We start from the raw sequence: 22,695 nt of genomic DNA, 5'->3' as shown, positions 1-22,695 counted from the left end.
AAACCCCAGACTCACGAAAAAATAGCCAATTATTGGTGTTTTTTTTTTCAATTTGCGGTTTAAATCTGACCTTTTTATAATCATTAGGCTTGCGATTAACGAGCATCATATGATCGTGTAAGGGTTTTCATATAATGTCATATACTGTATAAGGTGTACAAAACACTGCTTTTAAACCAGTTTTCTTTAATTGTGTTTGTTTCATGAAAAAAGTGAATCATTAAAAATTAAAAGGCCTTTTAAAAGTGATGCTTTTATTTCTTCAAAGTTTGAATATTGAAAAAAAATGTTTTTTTTAAATTAATGTTTTCTTGTTCATTGGCAGCGCTATTGCATTTTATGTTAGCTATGTTTTATGAAACGCAACATAAACGATATTTTTGTTGCTTTCAGATATCAATTGCTTATTTATCATATATTTACCTACTAGCTAATATGCTGGCCGATGTTGAAAACGCGCTTGGCTTCGTTCTTCAAAAGTCCGGACCATCCATCGACAAGTTTCTTGAAATAGTCTTTGAGTTTCTCAAAACCAGAACTGATTTTTACGTGATAAGCGATGACCCGTCGAAAGGAGGGTTGGGCTTCAAGAAGGGAGTTGCTGAAAAACTGGTGCTCAGAAGCTTCAGAATGTTTGACCAGATCGAATTCGATTCAAGTAAGTTTGAAATCGGGACAGCTAAAAACGAAAAATTGTACCTGTTTGCGAAATGCAACTCCGCCTGTGTTAAAGAAAATCTGGAAAACCGCATTTTTTTTGCAGATACAACATAAGTAAGCGCCTCAGAAGGCCATAAGATGATCCAGGTGTTGATTTATGGGGGCTCCAAAACACGGAGAAGAAGCAGGGGGTGTTCTTCTACATTCTTAATGTTTTTCTTTGTTTTTTAGCGACATCCAGTTCGACCAAACAGCTCTTATAATTTTACCAAATCGATGGCAAGTTACGCTCTTCAATGACAAAAAAAGCGAATGGCGTAAAAAAAAGTTGATCAAGTTCGAGATCAGGGGCGGATCTAGGATTTTCTCGAGGGGGGGGGGGGCGGATTTTCAAAAAAATTGCGAAAATTTTGTCGACCTTTTATTTTTTTTAGGTCGACCAAATTGATTTTCCGAGCTCTCCTAAAGCACTAAAAAGTGCCTGTTTTGAGCGCAATTTCTGCGCCGCAGGCAAAATTTTTGAAAAACAGGCCAAAAAAGGCGTTTTTCAGCACTTTTTGGAAAATTTTGATAAAAAAATCGCATTTTTTTTTCGGCGCGCGCTCCCCACTCAAAATTAGTATATATTGGCGCCAAGGGCGCCTCTAGAAAAGTTTTAGGGTCGATCGGCCAAAAATCTATTTCTTAAAAATTACCAAAGGGGGGACCCTTTGGGTCGGCAGGGGGTCGAATCCCCGAGGGGGGAGGGGCGTCCGCCCCCCCCCCCTCTAAATCCGCCCCTGTTTGAGATTCAAAACTGGATCATAACTCGTATTTTTATGATATATTGGCTGTGGTTGGGTGTTAGTACGGAAACGCAGGAGAATAGAAAATTTACATAATGATCCAGTGTTCTCAAGTGGATTAGTTCAGTCGAAAAGCTGAAAATCTTAAAGGTTTTTGAAATTGAAAGAGCATTCAGGTGAAATGATTTATTTTTTTGACAAAATGTCCAGAAAAAAAATCATTTTTATCGACTTTCCTCAGTATATTGGCACGTTTATTACTGTGGGTTCTATTGGCCTATGTGTTTGAAGTAGTAGAACAAGAAGAAATTATTTCTTTGGTATAGATTAACATCGGCTAAGTTTGAACAAAGTTTATACATTTTGCAATAGAGAGGACAGCTAACGAATCCATCAGGATCTCACACTTTGCTGTCTTAATCTTAAATTAGCAACCTGGGGGATGAAGTTTTATTTGAAATATTAACAAATTTCGTTTTTTGAAATATTTTACCGAATTTATCAATTTCAGCCTGGGTTAGAAACTTAAAAAATCTTAGCGGATTTCAAGAAAAATTCCTAATCTGGGCGCATGTTCCCACTCCAGAGACTCCCTTTTGTTCTGAGAAAAGTTTTGTTTTATTATTGAATTAGCATCAATTTGTTTTTAGGCTTGATGGATGCTCTTTTTTCTCGAGAATTTGAGAATAGTCCGTCGTACTAATTTTGAGAATAGTCCGTCGTACTAAAGTTCCGGGGATTACATCAAAAATCTCGAATTCGTAGAGCGTCCATTAGGTGGTATAGGGACAGGGTATCAACTCTACTTATTTTCATTAAAACAATACGCATTTGATAGAGCCTTTTTTGACCTACTGAAAAATTAGTCCAGTCAGGTCTTCATTAATTGAAATATGAAGATTTTTTATTGAATGAGCTATAGTTTGGATTTCAGAATGAGAAAATGCATGTATATTTAGACGGAAAACCGTATTATCAAATAAAGCTTTGCGCTACGATAGCTCAAAGATGCGAGTTTAGGTTTATTCTTAGAAGTGGGAGTTTTGATTAAGCTTTTGGTAGCTCTTCTCGTTTTGTATGTTGAATCCTCGTAATAAAAAAGGTTATTTAGAAAGCTTTCGCTGTGAAGACCCGAAATTGATTATAAAACACACTTGAGCACTTCATAAATATTTAGTTCATGAACGGTCAAAATATTCGCGTTTTGAAAATCAGGCCTAATACTTACGAAGATTCGCTTAGAGAAAATATATTTCACGATTTTCTTTTACAACATTAACGAAGGTACCAAGGAGCTATAATTCGAATCAATATACACAAGAATTTCATATGGGATTATGGATTCAACGTTTGAGACATAATAAGTCAAAAGTAAATGCTTGGGGACATAATGTCTCATTTTTGAAATTAGAGAGAGAGAGAGAGAGAGAGAGAGAGAGAGAGGACTTAATTTACCGCTTGGGTAATTTACAAAACTTAACAGCAATAATCGAAATAGTTTATATTTTTAAAATAGTTATTAAGAACGACAATACAGGCAAATACATTTTGCCGACCACGTACAGCTCACTTTTTCATTGTAAGTTTGAAGCTTGCTCTTGTAGAAAAGATGAATTTTCCTCTTCCATTCACAAAATGAGTCACGAGCATCAATTCTCAGGTGATTTACCAGCCTTACAACTTGATCAAAATAAAAATTTCTCGTCTTCAAATATCTTCGATTTTTCAAAACAAACATGCAGTAATTTGAGCTCCGCAACGACGAACAAGATTCTGAAAGGGTAACGTAATCGAAAATATTCAGGTCATATTTCCCGTGGAAAAGTCGATGGAAAAGGAGTAAATGACTTATCTCTATAGGAGATAGGGTAAATACTCAAGTTCCAGAGTGTAGAATTATAATCACCAGTCATGCCAATCCACTTAATGCAACGCTTATTTAAAGACTCCAACTTCTGAAGATCAGTTTTGTTTGGGGACCAAATTGGAGATGCATAAGATAAAATGGAGAGAATACAAATTTTGTATAAATTAATTTTGAGTGATCTAGATGCACTCATCGGAACATTTCTTTTCAGCATAAAGAAGACCTTATAGCACTTCGAAATTTTTTCAACAACGTGGAGGGACCAACTTATCGGATCTTTTCGAACTATGCACCACGATAAGAAGAAAAGTTGTTTCTTGTTATTTCAATAAAACAATGATGCACTCATCTATCTCGGATGTTTGCTTATCTATAATTTTCACTTCATCTGTGCAATGAACCATAACACTCCACCTCTAGAGTTTCTTGTTTAATTATTTATGTTGCTATAACCAGACACTTTAAAGCAGTTGTAAATATCATCAGTTGAAAGGCAAGTTTTGGTTAGACATATTATGTGTTGGTGACTCGATCAAAATAAAAATCTCTCGTCTTCAAATATCTTCGATTTTTCAAAATAAACATGCAGTATTTGAGCTCCGCAACGACAAACAAGATTCTGAAAGGGTAACGTAATCGAAAATATTCAGGTCATATTTCCCGTGGAAAAGTCGATGGAAATGGAGTAAATCACTTGTCTCTAACTTATAGGAGATAGGGTAAATATTCAAGTTCCAGAGTGTAGAATTATAATCACCAGTCATGCCAATCCACTTAATGCAACGCTTATTTAAAGACTCCAACTTCTTAAGATTTGTTTTGTTTGGGGACCAAATTGGAGATCCATAAGATAAAATGGAGAGAATACAAGTTATGTATAAATTAATTTTGAGTGATCTAGATGCACTCGTCGGAACATTTCTTTTCAGCATAAAGAAGACCTTATAGCACTTCGAAATTTTTTCAGTAACGTGGAGGGATCAACTTAAATTCGAAGTAAAAATAACACCAGGGTCTTTAAAACTTTGAATGCTATCAAGCAAAGTATTACCGATATAGAGAGTCGTTATGGAACAGTGAAAAAATGAGAGTATTTTGCACTTCTCTGGATGTAAATCAAGAAATTTTTCAATGCACCACCGCTGTAGAGCGGACAAGTCAGTCTGTAAGGAAGTAAAACTTACGCTGCAGCATTTGAGATAAAGAGAAAAGAAGAGGTGCTAAGGGTTGAGGGAAGATCGTTTACAAACAATAAGAATAATAAAGGCCTTAAAATGCTACCTTGGGGCACCCCACTTGTCACTGAGACAGTTTCAGATAGCATGCCATCTATGCGCACACGCTGGTAGCGATTAGATAAATAACTATGTAGAAGTTCTAGGAAATCATGATCAAGGCCATATGACGCAAGTTTATAAAGCAGCCTGTCATGTCGCACTGAAACGAAAGCTTTCTTAATGTCAGCATAAAACACGGTAGTAAAAAGACCCTGCTCTTGACCTTCAAAAATTTTATCACAAAAACTCAAAAGTTGAGTTACAGTTGAACGTCGAGACTTGAACCCATTTTGTGATGACGAAACTTTGTACCGGATTTTCAAATAAACATGATCGAATAAAACTCGTTCTAGACCTAGTGATAATTTCGGTAATAAGCTGATTGGCCGATAATTGGTAACATCACTGTAACTTTCTTCTTATGAAGAGGCGAAACATACGCACTTTTCCAAGCATCAGGCCAGACTTTGTGCTTCAAAATTTCGTCGTAAAGTGCAATAACCAAGGGACACAGTTGATTAGAGCAGTAACCAATAAATGCAGGAGGTAAATTATCACAGCAAACTGAGGATGAATCATCAGCAGAGCGTAAGAAGTTGAGAATTTTATCGAAAGAGATATCAATGGAATTTAACGAAATTGACGAACAAGTATAGAGCTGTAACACATCGACCGAACAGGAGGGTTTGAAGACTGAAGCGAAAAAGCGATAAAATAAATTCGATTTTTCTAAAATGGTGCGAGCTTTGAATGACCCCCAATGTAAGGTGCCAGGAAATGTAAACTTGTTGGAAATGCTCTTGAGAATTTTGAAACAGTTGTTAACATTCAAATTTGCAAATGAGTTGAGATAACATAATTTATCTAGTTCTAAGTTTCGGTCTAGCTCAAGTGCCAGAGAACTATGATCGCAAGCCGGGAATTGTCGTGTCTTTGAAGTTAGTTTATTCATAAGGTGAACGGTAGATGAACTGTAGTAAAAAGGTAGTTGTTGTCGTTTTTTCCGTTTCAGCTGTGCAGATGCTGCCACTTCACCTGATATTGTAGGTATAAACAGAGTTGAGAAAATTTCAAGTGAGTGAGGATAACTTAATGCATCGTAGCACGCATCTAGGAAACTATTAAAAGTAACGAAATTAAAAGAACTTCTGGAATAAGATGGTGGAGATAACTCAGCGTTTGTATGCATTGAAAATGTATCCCCAACGGCACGGTGATCAGAAGGTGCACAATCAAAGACAACAGGTTCATTTTCTAGAAAACGGTCGTCAGTTAGCAGAATGTCAAGTATATTCCCACTCTTATGAGTTGGTTCATGAATCAATTGCTGCGGATTGTAATCCTGGAAGATTGAAATCAAATTCATGTCATAGCTGGAAGAACTAAAGCTAGTACGGCAATCAATATCCGGTAGGTTAAATTCACCGCCAAGTAAGAAATAATTATTTAAACAACCAAGTTTTGAACATTCCGTCCGGTAAGCAGAATATACTAAGGATAGGAAATATTGAACTTCTGAACAGGGTAGCCTGAACCTAGAAGATGCAGGAGGGTTATATACTGTAGCAATGCATAAAACATATGAAGAACTCGAAAGCATAGCAGCGCATCCAACATTAGAATTGCAATGAACCGGTATGATATCAAAATGTGAATTTAAGGTAGATTTCATGGCTATAAGAGCACCCCCGTGTTCGTCATTTGATCTATCAGATCGAGCAATAACGAAATAATCAGAGAAAGGAAAAACATGGTTAGACTCGGTAGAGTCATTCAGCCACGTTTCGGAGGCACAGAAAATACCACAGTTCCACGAATTTAAAAAGTTAACAACTTGTAGTCGTCTATTTAATGAAACCAAACTTTGGCATTTTAAGAACACTACAAATAATTCAGAATATAGTCAGTCTTCATTGGAATTTGTTGGAACCTCTTGGCCATCCAAATAAAGTTTTAAATCTCTAATTTTAATGAGACTTTTGTCATGCCCAGATTCGCAAAGTTCAAATCGTTTTTTTTTTCGGAAAGGTTCTTTCAAGTTCTTGGCCAGTTTTTGTGAGGGACTTACTAAGGTATACGGCAGATGAATAGTCTTTAGCTTGTAGGCTTTGCTCAATAACTTGCGAGCAGACCACGCTGAATTCAATTTTACAATGAGACTTCGGGACTTTCCTGAATTGGGTTTCACTTTGCCCGCCCCTAAACGTCTTGATTACAACCTGAAGCATCCTTTTCAATAAATTTCAGCACATCGGTGACTAGTTTCGAATCATCTTCGAATCGTTTCGCTGTGGTTTGAGATGAGCTCTCAGGTATGCCTCGAATTCTGATTTCATCTATTTTATGGAGGGTTTCAGACTGTGGAGAGGTAGAGGGGTGGGAGATGACGGTTTGGACAGCAAGGGTGACTGGCACAGACTTGATAGATTTTTCTACCGCAGATATCGAATCGACAATTAAAGTAGTGGACTTAACCCTGGACAAGGCTTCGCGTAATAAACAAGTGAGATTGCTTTTATTGACAGTGGCGAGAAACTTATTCAATTCTTCAGGATTACAATCAAGCAGCTCGTCAATCGCAGGATAATAGTCCTTGGTAGACGGTAACCGCCCACGTCCACTATCGCCGTGCACCATGACAATCAAATCAGTTGTCTCTACTTTAGATCTTTAAAATAAATCCAGAAGAAGTATCGACAATAAAGATAATGATAGAGTTAATAACCAACAACGTCACGTAAATGAAGTGAATATATCTTTTGTTCTTCCGGTTCAAATGCTGTGTACCATCAATCGGTTCTCTAAAATCCCTTAGCATTGGGGTATCCACGTAAGTCTCCGATTCGCCGAACAGTGCGCTCTGAAATGAACTTATCAAATAGCAGCTAGTGCTATTTAATAAGTTTATCACAACAATTATACCCCCACTGCTTTCAAATCAATTTCTCGGTGTTTGGTTATTTCGGTCTCGCCACCATATGCTCGATTCCTTTTTGTTATGAGATTTTTGATATAATTTGAAAACCAACGATTTTTAGGCTTTATTGCCAAAGATCAGTCACTTGGTGTGACAAGTGGTGCAAGTTTTTCTAGTTAACTTTTGAAAGACTTCGACTGAATCTGATACAAATTTGAGTTCGAATTCAATTTTTTTTGAGCTCGTCTGATGAAAGGAATTGAAATTTATTAGTTCGTATGGTTGATTTTACAAAGGATATATAACTAAAATTAAAACTTGTTGATTTGGTGCTTCTTTCCATTATCGAAAATGTGAGCAATATTGGATAATGACCTGAGCATGTTCGATCAAATTTTACTCAGATGTTTTCTACATTCGCGTTTCTTTCAAAATTGTGACCGAGTAAGGTATCACTTTGACTTCCAAATCTATTAGGCTCTCTAATAAGCTGATCGAAACCACTAGTTTCATTGATAACCAGATGTTTTGCCGAATGTTTGTTATTTTTCATCAAGTCAATGTTGAAATCACCACACACTATCATAAGATATGATTTTGCTGTTAGAATATTCAATTCATTCCTTCTCTAGGTTCTCCAGGAAAATGAACTTACGGATCTTTTCGGACTATACCACGACAAGAAGAAAAGTTGTTTCTTGTTATTTCAACAAAACATTGATAAACTCATCTATCTCGGATGTTAGCTTATCTATAATTTTCACTTCATCTGTGCAATGAACCATAACACTCAACCTCTAGAGTTTCTTGTTTAATTAATTATGTTGCTATAACCAGACACTTTGAAGCAGTTGTATATATCATCAGTTGAAAGGCAAGTTTTGGTTAGACATATGATATAACGGTGACTCGGGGTATTTAATAAAAGCATCCAGTTGATCGTTATGTTGTGATCGTTATTATACGACCTAATGTTTAAATGGTTTAAGATAGCATCACAGGTTAGAGGTACATCTTTTTTTTTCAGTCAACAGCTTCATTGTTGATAGCTTTTTGGCTTCTTTGACGCAAAAAGTACTCCCTTCAGGATATGTGCTGTATAGCTGTTTGGCGTTAGGTTTTTCTTCTATTAGCGCCATGGTTAATCCTTGATATCTTAAGGATACTCTTTCGTGCCCTCAATTCACTCAGCAAAGAGTCATCTTCAAACAAAATGGAGCTACTTATGAACCGCTTCAGGGATAGTAGATTCGTTAATGGGGTTCCGTTGAGGGCAAATTGCGTGTGCAGTAAGGATGGCATTAGAGTGCCCACTTTGGATTGTTTAGGAAATGTTCGTTCCTCAATCTCTTTTTCACATGTGCAATGTCATTCTGCATTCGTGCCCCTGTTTTCTTAGCAATAGCTTTGAGTTCGTCGATTTCCTTTTAAGATTTCCTTTTAAGAAATTTCGGTAATAAATAATTATCTATAGTTGTCCTGGTCCAGATCCGGTATTTTTGTTCGTTGTATACGAATTTCACTACTACTCCTGGGGGTTTGCGAAAGTACTATGACCGAGTAGATTACGCGCTTTCAAAAGATGCGCTTCAACTCGTACTTTGAGAAGTTTGTTAATGAACGCTGGTGTATCATAGAAGTATGATCCAGGTTGGCCCAGTGGAAGGTTTCGGAAATTCAGTAAATCTGTGGTCTAATAACGTTTCAGTTGATTGACCTTGATGTGAATTCGACTCATCTCAGATTCAAGTTTTGGATACTTTCCTCTTTCATCACCCGTTTTTCTATAACATCTGAAATTGCCTGCTTTGGTTATGCGTCAAGACATTTGCTTGCATTGATCGCCTGTAAAGCTTTCTCCATTTCAGGGTTCATTTCCCCCAGCATTGTGTTTTATAAGTTTATCACAAATTCGACCCCACTCACAAAAATCCTAGTCCTAGATTCGTCCCTGATTTTGTTATTTTGGTAATGTATAATAGATTTGTTTTGTTATTTCATAATTAGAGAACCATGTATCCGCCCTTTTTAAAACCGGCTTCAAGTCCTATTTGGCTCATGTATTTTTGAAGCACGAGCAATTGAAATGCTTTTTGTCCTGATTTTCAAGGTAAGGGATTATCTATACTTTGGGTGATGCAAAATAGCGGCTTGGGTTGCTGATCCGGATAAAGTTCGCCGGTGTCGAAAAACTTCGAAAATAACACCGTTAACAACTACATTGCATTATTTTTTTGGATATATTTTAGCTACCAAAGAATGTGAACTTCAATCGGAAGAAGTTTGTACTACTGAAAACGAAGTAGAATCAGAACACAGACAGCAAATCAAAGCAGCAACAAATACAAACTACAGTCTAGAGAGCGAACCAAGTGTACATTCAAAACTCTCCAGTGAAGTTTCCAATAGACAAATTGAATTAGTTCAGATTTCTGGTGATGAAGGGAAACAACAAGAAAATTCGGCGACAACACATATCGGAACAGAAAATTTGAACATCAGCGCAGAGTCTGAAGCACCGGGAATCATCCCTCTTCAAGATAGCGACACCTTCAATGGCTCCGAAACTAAATTATACAAATGGTCACAGTCGCAAGAGGATGTAGAAGTGAAGCTTAAACTTCCTGATTGTATTTCAAATCGGAAACAATTGAAAGTTGAAATTTTAGCGAAGTCTTTGAATGTGAAAATATGTAAGTGTACTGAAACTTCCAGTGAAGAAAATGAAGAGTATGTGGCTGGAGAATTATTTGACAATGTTAACTGTTCGAGTAGTTACTGGAATTTCGAACCGAAAAAACGACTGCTAATTATTTATCTGGAAAAATTAAAGCCTCTATGGTGGAAAAGGGTGAGCCATGAAAAAGTTATCTTATCAATTGGAAGTTCATTAATATATCGCATGTTTTAGCTCAACTCAAATTTTAGTTCCATTTGGTATTTTGTTTAAGTTTTGCTGACATAAAAAGTTTTCAAAATCATGCGAGGGCATATTTTTTAAAGGCTCATTTTGTGATTGCTTCATTAAATTTGACCATAACAAAACACATATAGAGATCCCATGTGGAAGTTATGATTGCAATGGGAAAACTTATTTTTCTCAGGCGAAAATTCACATCATTTTAGCTTTTGTTGGGAGGCGAAGAATCTGATTTGGATATGCGGAAGTTGGACACCACAATGAATCTACATGATTTACCAGAAGGAGACAAGGCCACAATTGATCAGCTGCAATACGATCAGTTGTGCAAGTTGAAAGGTGATAGTAATGGTTATCTACGTGATCATAGATCGGAAAAGCTTCTGAGTTTTTCCGGAGAGCAAAAAATTCAAATTGGTCCTAAAGTTGTTCAGCTCTAAAAAGTATTTTATATTGTGGCTTTGCATGTAAGTTGCTAGCGTTTAGTTGCTGAATTGGAAACTTAAAACTCAGTTTGTGCAATCTAGTACTTCGGCCTGTCAAATTATTTGCGACTTGTGTAATCCAATCATATCGAAACGGAATGACATAATGCAAATGATATGTAAAACAGAACAAGACTGCTCGTATCAGGGCGAATCCCTGAATGTTCGGAATGCCTTTTAAGGTTTATGGAGCAGTAATAACATTAAAAAATTAAACGTAATAAAACAAAATGAAAATCGTTTTTTTTAAAAAATTTTTAATGAAAATCATCCCCCCACACGCCATATAAAGTACAAAAGGCAAAAGGATAGATTTCGCTCCTTGTAACAAATCAATTTTGGCAATTAAGCTTCCGTTAACCGTAAATAGCTTGAATTATATCGCTAGTTAATTGTCCCAAAATGGCAATCTTTAAACCCCCATAACTTAACGAAAAATGATCACAGGTGAAATAACTTTTCAAGTTTGAGCTCATGACAACAATACCTTTCGAATGATGTAAAAAATCAGTCAAAAATGGCTAGTTAAAAATCGAAATTTGTCTGAAGAAAAAACCCAACCCGAGCACAAATATTCCGTTACTTTCGTATCGAAAGTCGGAACAATAACCAAGAATTTAAACTGAAATGAGAGGACCTTCGAAAATTTGAGTTTTTTACCCATAGAACGCTTGTGTTATAAGATCAGTTCACTTTTTACCAACCAAAGTATGTTTTACGTGTTATTTTTTTGTTTTCAGTTATAGTCTATGCGTTCACCTCAAATTATATTTGGCTTTAAAGCATGAGTTTTATCCACTTCATTAAGGCGCGATAATACCCCTGGTGCATAATAGAAAGCCTGCGTGAAGTTAAAAAGTTTTAAGGCGTGTGTGTTTGGTATATGGTAAGTTGTTGACTAGGTTGCCTCAGATATTTGGTTCGATCCGCCGCTGTTGCTTAACACTAAAATGTACGCTTAGAAAATCTTTTAACGGCTTTGCCTTCTCTATTCCAATGTCTCGTTGAGTTTTTTTTCCACGCAAAATCTGGTACCACAAAAAATCAACGTTGATTGGTATATCATATCAAAGCACTTTCAATCGTGATCTGAACGACATAACAAATTTTCAACAACGTCGAGAAAAACCGGTTTAAAATTTTTTATTTTTCGTCTAATTTTGAGCGCATATTTTTTTGTATTATTTGTTAAAGGCTTTTAATTGTCAGTTTTTAGATCCACTGAAAAATCTAACTTTTACTTCAGCCAAGCAAAATATTTATCGAAATTTCTTTTAGCGCCTTCTTAGGAATAAAATTTAAAGAAAATCGGAAAAAATTTTTTGATTTAAAATTTTTTTTTTCATTTGTCCCAGAAAACTGTTGTCAAATGTACATAATTTACTTTTACTATCAAGTTTTTAGGCTTTCGTTTAGATTCTATCATCTCAACAAAAACAAAAAACGTCGCATTTTGAAAAAAAAACTTGGTAGGTTTTTAACAATATGGTCGGAACATCTGTGATACTTGCGCGGCAACCGGCTATCATCATTTTATACTGTTTTTGTTTACTCACGAAACAACTGATTTTAATCTTCTTTTTTACCCAAGACCGTACTAGATAATTGTTGAAAAGATATAGTTTTTGACCTTGTGATTAGCAAAGGTGTTGCTACCGGGTACTGGTTCGTTTCCTCGAAAGAACCTGGTTCAAAAATAGACGAAATGGTTATCACTATAATAATATCAACTGCGGAGGTAACAGGCAGCACGGTTAGTATAGTTGTAGTTTGGGCATGCCTTGGGCGCTTAATAGGAGTTCTGGTAAGAACATTTTCTGTGACGACGATCTTCGGTAAACTTCTGGCGCTGTAGCGTCGGCTTTGTATTCATCGACTTATTTACATATGTTTTTCTTTAATTTTTTTTGATATTATATTGGAGTGATTGAACTTTTGCATAATTTTTTTTATACGTTCAAATCAACATCGCGAACGCTCTTATGTTTTTCCTTCGCTTTTTAAATTCCTGTTTGGTTGAATTCCTTGTTGCCTTTGTTCGCTCAATCGACTGTGTTCATCATCGACCTCCGGGTGCAGATAACTGGATCTTTTAGCAACTTTTTTTTTCTGTTTCTGTCAAGGTTTTCAACAACTTTTTCACAATCGGCAACCGGGCGCAGTTAACTGGATCTTATCGCAATTTTTTTTTCTATTTTTATCAAGGTATTTGACAACATCTTTTGTATTTTTGTAGCCTATTTTGTGTGGAAAAGAAGCCGTTTTTTTATCTACGGGTTTCAAGTGCGCATAAAGTTCTATCAAATTACACACTTGTTTTGATAGGTTTGTTCAAACTTTTAAGATGAATGTTGTAATTTCAGAGTTGTTGTCTGCCAATTTTTCTGATACACTTGCTGCATTCGTGCTGCATAGCTTAGCTGTATTTAATTAATTAAGAAATACTTTTCTGTTTTTGTGAATTTGTCATTCATCTGGTTTGATTTTTGTCCAATTAAAGATTTGTTTTCGGAATCTTTCTTTTGTCTTCAAATTGTACGTTGGTATCCATTCTTTATATATTTCCTTTGATCAAATGTGCTTTTCTGTATCAGTTCGAGAGTTTTTTCGATTTTTTATCCAGTGTCCGATTTTGTTCTACTTTTATGACTCAATTTGTTTCTAAGATTTTTTAAGACAAGAAAAATAAAATTTACAAACTTGATTTAATTTATGAGTTTTCTTGGAAAAGTTATGCTTTAATAGTTTATTTCAGTTAAGCGAAAAAAGGTCAGTGAAATGAAAGAGGTTTTAAATTCACGTGTGATGAAAACAGATATTATGAAAATTTTTGGTATCGGGTTTTTTTTGAGACGCTGTGAGAATTTTTTTCTCAAAAGGTTAGGTTTTCTCAAAAATGACAATGCCTATTTTCAAACTGGGTACCAGTGGGAAGTCCGCCAACTATTCTGTTTGCCTGTGTAATTCTCTTTTTACCTTGCCTCTTACCTTGACTTCGAAAAAGTGTGTGGGCTGAGTTTTTGACCCATATTTTTGGATTTTTGACTTTTTCTCAAAAACAACGTTCCCGAAATTGAGATTTTGGTTTCAATGGGTTAAACAGGTTGTGTTAAGCTCCCCTGATTAAGCAGCACGCCCAATTGTTTTTACTTAAAAAGTTATGGCCCTCAGAAAAGTTTCGATTTTTTTACCATTTTCTGAAAAGTTTTGAACCATATTTTTGGATTAACTTTTTCTCAAAAACTCCTCTCTCTGGAATCTGAGATTTTGGTTTCAATGGGTAAAACCGATTGAAGAAAGCTCCCCTGTGTAAGCAGTTACGCCTTAGTTTTTTAAACAAAAAGTAATGACCCTCGGTGAAGTCAAAGTTTTGATTTTTTGACTGTTTTTAATCTTTTTGACTAAACCATAAAGACCAAGGATTTTTTAAAATGATTTCTTAATAGGAAACAAACAAGTTACTTAACCAAAAAAATAAAATTCAACCCAGCGCTTACCAAAAACATTTGCACAGAAATCAGTATCATGTTGATATAGGTCTCCAAAACTGTCTAGTTTAATTGCTGGTCATTGCCTTATCTTTATTAAATCTTATAATGTATTTTGACAATCTTATTGAAAAGAAGTCTAATTAGCTCACTTATTTTTTTGAAATAAATCTATTCATTACAGATCGCGTGTGTATTGTTCTAATCCGTGTGTCACTAAGATGCTTACTTATTTCTTTTGATGTTATGAAATTATTCACTTCTTTGCTTGTATGTTTTTTTTCTTATGACTGTTGTTAGTATTTATATCTGTTAGAAGACTTATATCTATGTAGCTCATAGGTTGAGTAAACTTGGTATTTTCGTCTTGTCGATCTTACTTCATCGAACTTTCTTTTACTGGCGATTATTCTCATTAGTTTTTTTTGTTGTTTCTGTAGTTTATCTAGATTTGATATGAGAATAAAATCAGTGATTCATATGATGCTGCTATGAGATGCTCAATGTCCTGAAAATTCTCACGTTCTTGAAAATGCTTATTTTTATAAAAATTCAAATTGATTACTGGGTGGTTAAAGTTTCAAGGCAGATTTACAAAGTCAGTTTTTTTCTCGACTCAACTGGTGTCTGCTCAAAGATGGTCGGCCTTGTTTCCGCTTCGTAAATTTTTTCAGTTATTAATTAGAAATTATAATGCCTGCATGGCTTGCTTGTCTAGTTTTCGTGTACGACAAAAACAGGTATTATTAAACTGTATTGGATTTGGTTTTTTATATTTATTTTTTGAGGTATTTTGAAGTTTATATCACTTTTTTGCAAAAAGTTTTTCTTTTTTTCAGAAACCTGTAGATTTTCAGAAAGGTGTATCCATAGAAAGTGTATGCATACTCTTCTGGTATCTTTTTGCCTTACACCTTTGTCTACAGCCTTCGAAAAAGTCTGTGGGGATAATTTTTGACCATTTTTTTGGTTTTTTGTTTTAATCAGAAACTAACCTGCCAAATCTGAGATATTGGTTTCACTGAAAAGAAAAAAATAGAAAATCGCCCCCTCCACAAGCGGCTACGCTCAAACTTCTTTTACACAAGATTTTGGCCTTCGAAATATTCAATATTTTCATTTTTTAAATCATCCCTCCTAAACCTGAGGTTGTGGGTTCAATGGAGATAACGGGAAGTTCAAAGCTCCCCTGCATTAGTGGCCATTTTTTAAACAAATTTTTATCGTCCTCGAAAAATTATTGTTTTTTTTTGAGCGTTGTAATTTCTATGAAATTTAACGACAGTTACCTTTCCATATCTGAGATTTTGGATTCAAAACGAAGAACGGGTTGTGGGAAGCTCCTTTGTATACGCGACGACGCCCAAATTATTCTTGACACAAACAGTTATTGCCCTCTGAAAAGTCAAATTTTGGATTTTTTAACCTTTTTTTGAAAGTTTTTGAGTTTTCTCGAGATCTACGATGCCAAAGCTGAGTTTTTGAGTTCAATCGAAATAACAAATTGGATGAATCTCTTCTGCTTAAACGGCTACGCTCAGTTTTTTTCTGAACAATACTTTGAGCGTTTTTAGAAGTTTTTTTTATGCTACTCGAAAATTACCGTGCCAAATATCAGGTGAACTGCACAATCGAGATTTTGGGAATCTTCTCTACTTTACCAGCCTCGACCTGTTTTAAGCAGAAAAAAAATCCGGATATCGGAAAGTCTGAGTGTTAAGGTTCAATCGAAGTTACAGGTTTGAAGAGTCTCTTCTGCATAAGCGGCTACGCCCAATTTTTTGAGTAAAAAGCTCGGAAATGTCAAATTAATGATTTGGTGGCCTTTTTTTCTACTTTTCTTGATAAATATCTCGCCAAGTCTGATATCATAGGTTTGAGCGACCCAAGAGAATATTCGAAGCTTACTTTTATAATTTGTTACGACCAGTTTTTTTTAAGAAAAAGGTTATGACCTAAAACGAGTCAAAGTTTTGATACTTTGACTATTTTTGGAAGTTTTTTTACGCTACTCTTAAATTACCGCGCCAAATCTAGGGTGAAGTGCTCAATCGAGATTTTAGTATTTTCCTCTACTTTACCGGCCACGACCTGCTTTAAGTAGAAAAAAGTTCTTGTTTGAACTTCTTGTTTTTATAAGCTTTTTGAATTGGCTTAAAAACTATGCTATCGAATCTGAGATGAAATTTTCAATCGGAAGGAGTAGGGCAATTTTTTACCGCAGAAGAAGCTTCTCCTTAATTTTTTTTGTAAGAGAAAGGTTATGATTTTGGAAATTTCCAAAATCTCCGAATTTTTCACTCTTTTCACTTATTTTAGTAGAGAAACAACTCAAGTTTTGGGCGAAGTTTTGAAATTAAGCATTTCGTCGCGCTTCAGTATAACATATTCAAAAAATATCAAATACGAACCTCCAGATTTAGCTGACCCCTAAGTGGCCTTCATCGAGATATTAGAAAATTTTGGTTAACCTAGTTTTTTCAACATTTTTTTGGCTTTTTTCTCATGGTTGTTTTTTATCGCAAGTGGTGCGAAGCTCTGCTTCGCCTCTGTGTATTTGAATGAACTTGAAAGTGATTTGTTTTCTTTGAAATTAGAAAGATGAAAATGTTTTAAATTGTAAGTAAATTTTCTTTTCAGTCACTTTTTTTCTTGGTTTTCCTTGAATTCTTTTCTTTTAACACATTTCCAATATTCTTGCGGCTCTTCGTAACTGATTCCTTGAATTTCTTTTTTTTCATATTGAGAAAGTATGTTTTCATTATTCTAGTTGCTTCCGATCGGCGAGAAGTTGTTTGCAACTTAAATGATAGCGATCAAATAAAAAAATTCGCCATAGCTTCAACTAATCAACATTGACTTGCTAGTTTGCTAGAATTTAAAATCAAAAGCGTCAGCGCCATTTTTCTGTTTTCATAATCAGTTTTTCTTTTCTGTTGTTTTGTTATTGTTTCAGTTTTTCACTGTTCATGAATTATTGCTCATCCAGTGTCCGATTTTGTTCTACTTTTATGACTCAATTTGTTTCTAAGATTTTTTAAGACAAGAAAAATAAAATTTACAAACTTGAATTAATTTATGAGTTTTCTTGGAAAAGTTATGCTTTAATAGTTTATTTCATTTAAGCGAAAAAAGGTCAGTGAAATGAAAGAGGTTTTAAATTCACGTGTGATGAAAACAGATATTATGAAAATTTTTGGTATCGGGTTTTTTTTGAGACGCTGTGAGAATTTTTTTCTCAAAAGGTTAGGTTTTCTCAAAAATGACAATGCCTATTTTCAAACTGGGTACCAGTGGGAAGTCCGCCAACTATTCTGTTCGCCTGTGTAATTCTCTTTTTACCTTGCCTCTTACCTTGACTTCGAAAAAGTGTGTGGGCTGAGTTTTTGACCCATATTTTTGGATTTTTGACTTTTTCTCAAAAACAACGTTCCCGAAATTGAAATTTTGGTTTCAATGGGTTAAACAGGTTGTGTTAAGCTCCCCTGATTAAGCAGCACGCCCAATTGTTTTTACTTAAAAAGTTATGGCCCTCAGAAAAGTTTCGATTTTTTTACCATTTTCTGAAAAGTTTTGAACCATATTTTTGGATTAACTTTTTCTCAAAAACTCCTCTCTCTGGAATCTGAGATTTTGGTTTCAATGGGTAAAACCGATTGAAGAAAGCTCCCCTGTGTAAGCAGTTACGCCTTAGTTTTTTAAACAAAAAGTAATGACCCTCGGTGAAGTCAAAGTTTTGATTTTTTGACTGTTTTTAATCTTTTTGACTAAACCATAAAGACCAAGGATTTTTTAAAATGATTTCTTAATAGGAAACAAACAAGTTACTTAAGCAAAAAAATAAAATTCAACCCAGCGCTTACCAAAAACATTTGCACAGAAATCAGTATCATGTTGATATAGGTCTCCAAAACTGTCTAGTTTAATTGCTGGTCATTGCCTTATCTTTATTAAATCTTATAATGTATTTTGACAATCTTATTGAAAAGAAGTCTAATTAGCTCACTTATTTTTTTTGAAATAAATCTATTCATTACAGATCGCGTGTGTATTGTTCTAATCCGTGTGTCACTAAGATGCTTACTTATTTCTTTTGATGTTATGAAATTATTCACTTCTTTGCTTGTATGTTTTTTTTCTTATGACTGTTGTTAGTATTTATATCTGTTAGAAGACTTATATCTATGTAGCTCATAGGTTGAGTAAACTTGGTATTTTCGTCTTGTCGATCTTACTTCATCGAACTTTCTTTTACTGGCGATTATTCTCATTAGTTTTTTTTGTTGTTTCTGTAGTTTATCTAGATTTGATATGAGAATAAAATCAGTGATTCATATGATGCTGCTATGAGATGCTCAATGTCCTGAAAATTCTCACGTTCTTGAAAATGCTTATTTTTATAAAAATTCAAATTGATTACTGGGTGGTTAAAGTTTCAAGGCAGATTTACAAAGTCAGTTTTTTTCTCGACTCAACTGGTGTCTGCTCAAAGATGGTCGGCCTTGTTTCCGCTTCGTAAATTTTTTCAGTTATTAATTAGAAATTATAATGCCTGCATGGCTTGCTTGTCTAGTTTTCGTGTACGACAAAAACAGGTATTATTAAACTGTATTGGATTTGGTTTTTTATATTTATTTTTTGAGGTATTTTGAAGTTTATATCACTTTTTTGCAAAAAGTTTTTCTTTTTTTCAGAAACCTGTAGATTTTCAGAAAGGTGTATCCATAGAAAGTGTATGCATACTCTTCTGGTACCTTTTTGCCTTACACCTTTGTCTACAGCCTTCGAAAAAGTCTGTGGGGATAATTTTTGACCATTTTTTTGGTTTTTTGTTTTAATCAGAAACTAACCTGCCAAATCTGAGATATTGGTTTCACTGAAAAGAAAAAAATAGAAAATCGCCCCCTCCACAAGCGGCTACGCTCAAACTTCTTTTACACAAGATTTTGGCCTTCGAAATATTCAATATTTTCATTTTTTAAATCATCCCTCCTAAACCTGAGGTTGTGGGTTCAATGGAGATAACGGGAAGTTCAAAGCTCCCCTGCATTAGTGGCCATTTTTTAAACAAATTTTTATCGTCCTCGAAAAATTATTGTTTTTTTTTTGAGCGTTGTAATTTCTATGAAATTTAACGACAGTTACCTTTCCATATCTGAGATTTTGGATTCAAAACGAAGAACGGGTTGTGGGAAGCTCCTTTGTATACGCGACGACGCCCAAATTATTCTTGACACAAACAGTTATTGCCCTCTGAAAAGTCAAATTTTGGATTTTTAACCTTTTTTTGAAAGTTTTTGAGTTTTCTCGAGATCTACGATGCCAAAGCTGAGTTTTTGAGTTCAATCGAAATAACAAATTGGATGAATCTCTTCTGCTTAAACGGCTACGCTCAGTTTTTTTCTGAACAATACTTTGAGCGTTTTTAGAAGTTTTTTTTATGCTACTCGAAAATTACCGTGCCAAATATCAGGTGAACTGCACAATCGAGATTTTGGGAATCTTCTCTACTTTACCAGCCTCGACCTGTTTTAAGCAGAAAAAAAATCCGGATATCGGAAAGTCTGAGTGTTAAGGTTCAATCGAAGTTACAGGTTTGAAGAGTCTCTTCTGCATAAGCGGCTACGCCCAATTTTTCGAATAAAAAGCTCGGAAATGTCAAATTAATGATTTGGTGGCCTTTTTTTCTACTTTTCTTGATAAATATCTCGCCAAGTCTGATATCATAGGTTTGAGCGACCCAAGAGAATATTCGAAGCTTACTTTTATAATTTGTTACGACCAGTTTTTTTTAAGAAAAAGGTTATGACCTAAAACGAGTCAAAGTTTTGATACTTTGACTATTTTTGGAAGTTTTTTTACGCTACTCTTAAATTACCGCGCCAAATCTAGGGTGAAGTGCTCAATCGAGATTTTAGTATTTTCCTCTACTTTACCGGCCACGACCTGCTTTAAGTAGAAAAAAGTTCTTGTTTGAACTTCTTGTTTTTATAAGCTTTTTGAATTGGCTTAAAAACTATGCTATCGAATCTGAGATGAAATTTTCAATCGGAAGAAGGAGTAGGGCAATTTTTTGCCGCAGAAGAAGCTTCTCCTTAATTTTTTTTGTAAGAGAAAGGTTATGATTTTGGGAAATTTCCAAAATCTCCGAATTTTTCACTCTTTTCACTTATTTTAGTAGAGAAACAACTCAAGTTTTGGGCGAAGTTTTGAAATTAAGCATTTCGTCGCGCTTCAGTATAACATATTCAAAAAATATCAAATACGAACCTCCAGATTTAGCTGACCCCTAAGTGGCCTTCATCGAGACATTAGAAAATTTTGGTTAACCTAGTTTTTTCAAAATTTTTTTGGCTTTTTTCTCATGGTTGTTTTTTATCGCAAGTGGTGCGAAGCTCTGCTTCGCCTCTGTGTATTTGAATGAACTTGAAAGTGATTTGTTTTCTTTGAAATTAGAAAGATGAAAATGTTTTAAATTGTAAGTAAATTTTCTTTTCAGTCACTTTTTTTCTTGGTTTTCCTTGAATTCTTTTCTTTTAACACATTTCCAATATTCTTGCGGCTCTTCGTAACTGATTCCTTGAATTTCTTTTTTTTTCATATTGAGAAAGTATGTTTTCATTATTCTAGTTGCTTCCGATCGGCGAGAAGTTGTTTGCAACTTAAATGATAGCGATCAAATAAAAAAATTCGCCATAGCTTCAACTAATCAACATTGACTTGCTAGTTTGCTAGAATTTAAAATCAAAAGCGTCAGCGCCATTTTTCTGTTTTCATAATCAGTTTTTCTTTTCTGTTGTTTTGTTATTGTTTCAGTTTTTCACTGTTCATGAATTATTGCTCATCACTTTACAAGGTGAATTAAAAACGTCGATCGAATTGAACTACCGTCAGTTTAAAATGCAGTTTCAGCTGCGTAATCTGAATGATTTTTTATTCAAGCTTAAAATGTAGATCCAATAAACAAAAAAAACGCACTAAACGCGTGTTTGGTTGCTTTTTCATTTGAAATGTTTTCACAACTGTTGTAGTAATGCTGGAATATTCTGATTCCATTTTAGCGCTTTTTTATCAATGTGTTGTCCTTACAGTTTATCTTGACTAGACCATAACGAGCTTTAAAACTACAAGGCGGCAATGTTCCGTCTTCTCGGGAGCATGTTGCGAAACTGTTGATACCTGCAACTTCAGGTTTGAATATTTTTCTTAAGTTTTCAACGGAAAGCATAGAATCGCGGCGTTTTTATTTTAAGAATCAATGGGATTAGAATTTTTCCCGCAAATTGTCCTGAGTGCTAGTTTTTTTTTACGAATTAAGATTTCAATTTGTTTTTGTTTTGCTTGAGGTTTCGTTGGTATTTTTTTTTCGTTTTCGTAGATTACTTTTTTGAGCTTAACAATCAGAAAAAACTATTTGTAGCTGAGTTGATCAGTTTACCGAGAAGTTATTTCAACTAAAAAGAAAAAACCAAGAAAATTATGAATTATTTTTGGTTCTTAAATAAATTTTATCTCTGGCATAAAACTCGTTTGAATAATATTTGTTTTTTTTTCTGTTTAGGTCTGCCCACTGTTAAAGAGCGCCAGAATGAGGAGTTGCTGAAGAAAGCGTGGAATGCTAATGGAAGTCCATTTGGACACACTCCATTCGACCCCTCAACAGTCAAGTTCAACTGAACTGAACTGCGCAAACGGCTGATCGAAATTCCATCAGAATTGCAAGGAGTTAATTGGACTTTAAGCCCACTTCTCGCTCATTCAGCTCCGACCAATAAATGACTCTAAATATTTTGTGGTCTCAAGACGAACGAACGGACGCTTATCGATATGAATGTTTAATCTGATAATTGATTGGTTCAGAAGGTCAGAATCGAGACGAAAAATCATTGCAGTGCTTCCAAGAATAATTGAAAAATCAGTTTGTTGTTTACTTGAGTGCAAGATGCTCACAAGTTCTTCGGAACCAAAACTGATCAAAATGTATTTGCAATTATATTGAACTAAATTGTTGCTGATCTAATTATTAGTCAACTTACTCCAAGTTTACTTTGAAGAATGCCATGCTTCGCGCGTTTTTTGCTGCCTTCTGGTTTTCAATTTATTAAGAAAAGCTTTTATTTGTTTTGTCGCCATGTGTTGCAAGTCTTCGCTTAACAATAACTTAGCGTCAATTTTCCGATTTTTTTTTGTGTCAAACTCCTCTTAGCTTTCAATATATGAAGAGATTTCGAGCGTCGACATTTGAAGATTGTTGAATTCTCAAAGCAACACTTGTTTAACTGAACGGCGAATTTCA

At 34.8% G+C, this 22,695-nt stretch overlaps 1 protein-coding gene across 1 annotated transcript; it reads left to right on the top strand.

Moving 5' to 3' along the window:
* The first annotated feature begins 397 nt into the window (after positions 1–397).
* On the top strand, positions 398–22,521 carry LOC134851683 (nudC domain-containing protein 3-like). Its single transcript, XM_063867873.1, has 4 exons — positions 398–658; positions 9,756–10,357; positions 10,633–10,765; positions 21,961–22,521. Exons 1-4 carry the CDS (start codon positions 436–438, stop codon positions 22,074–22,076), a joined length of 1,074 nt encoding a protein of 357 aa, XP_063723943.1. The 5' UTR covers positions 398–435; the 3' UTR covers positions 22,077–22,521.
* The last annotated feature ends 174 nt before the right edge of the window (positions 22,522–22,695 follow it).

This window comes from Symsagittifera roscoffensis, chromosome 7 (assembly GCF_963678635.1).
Source record: "Symsagittifera roscoffensis chromosome 7, txSymRosc1.1, whole genome shotgun sequence".
In the NCBI taxonomy this organism is placed as follows: domain Eukaryota; kingdom Metazoa; phylum Xenacoelomorpha; order Acoela; family Convolutidae; genus Symsagittifera; species Symsagittifera roscoffensis.
This window is presented reverse-complemented; position numbering and strand designations above follow the sequence as displayed.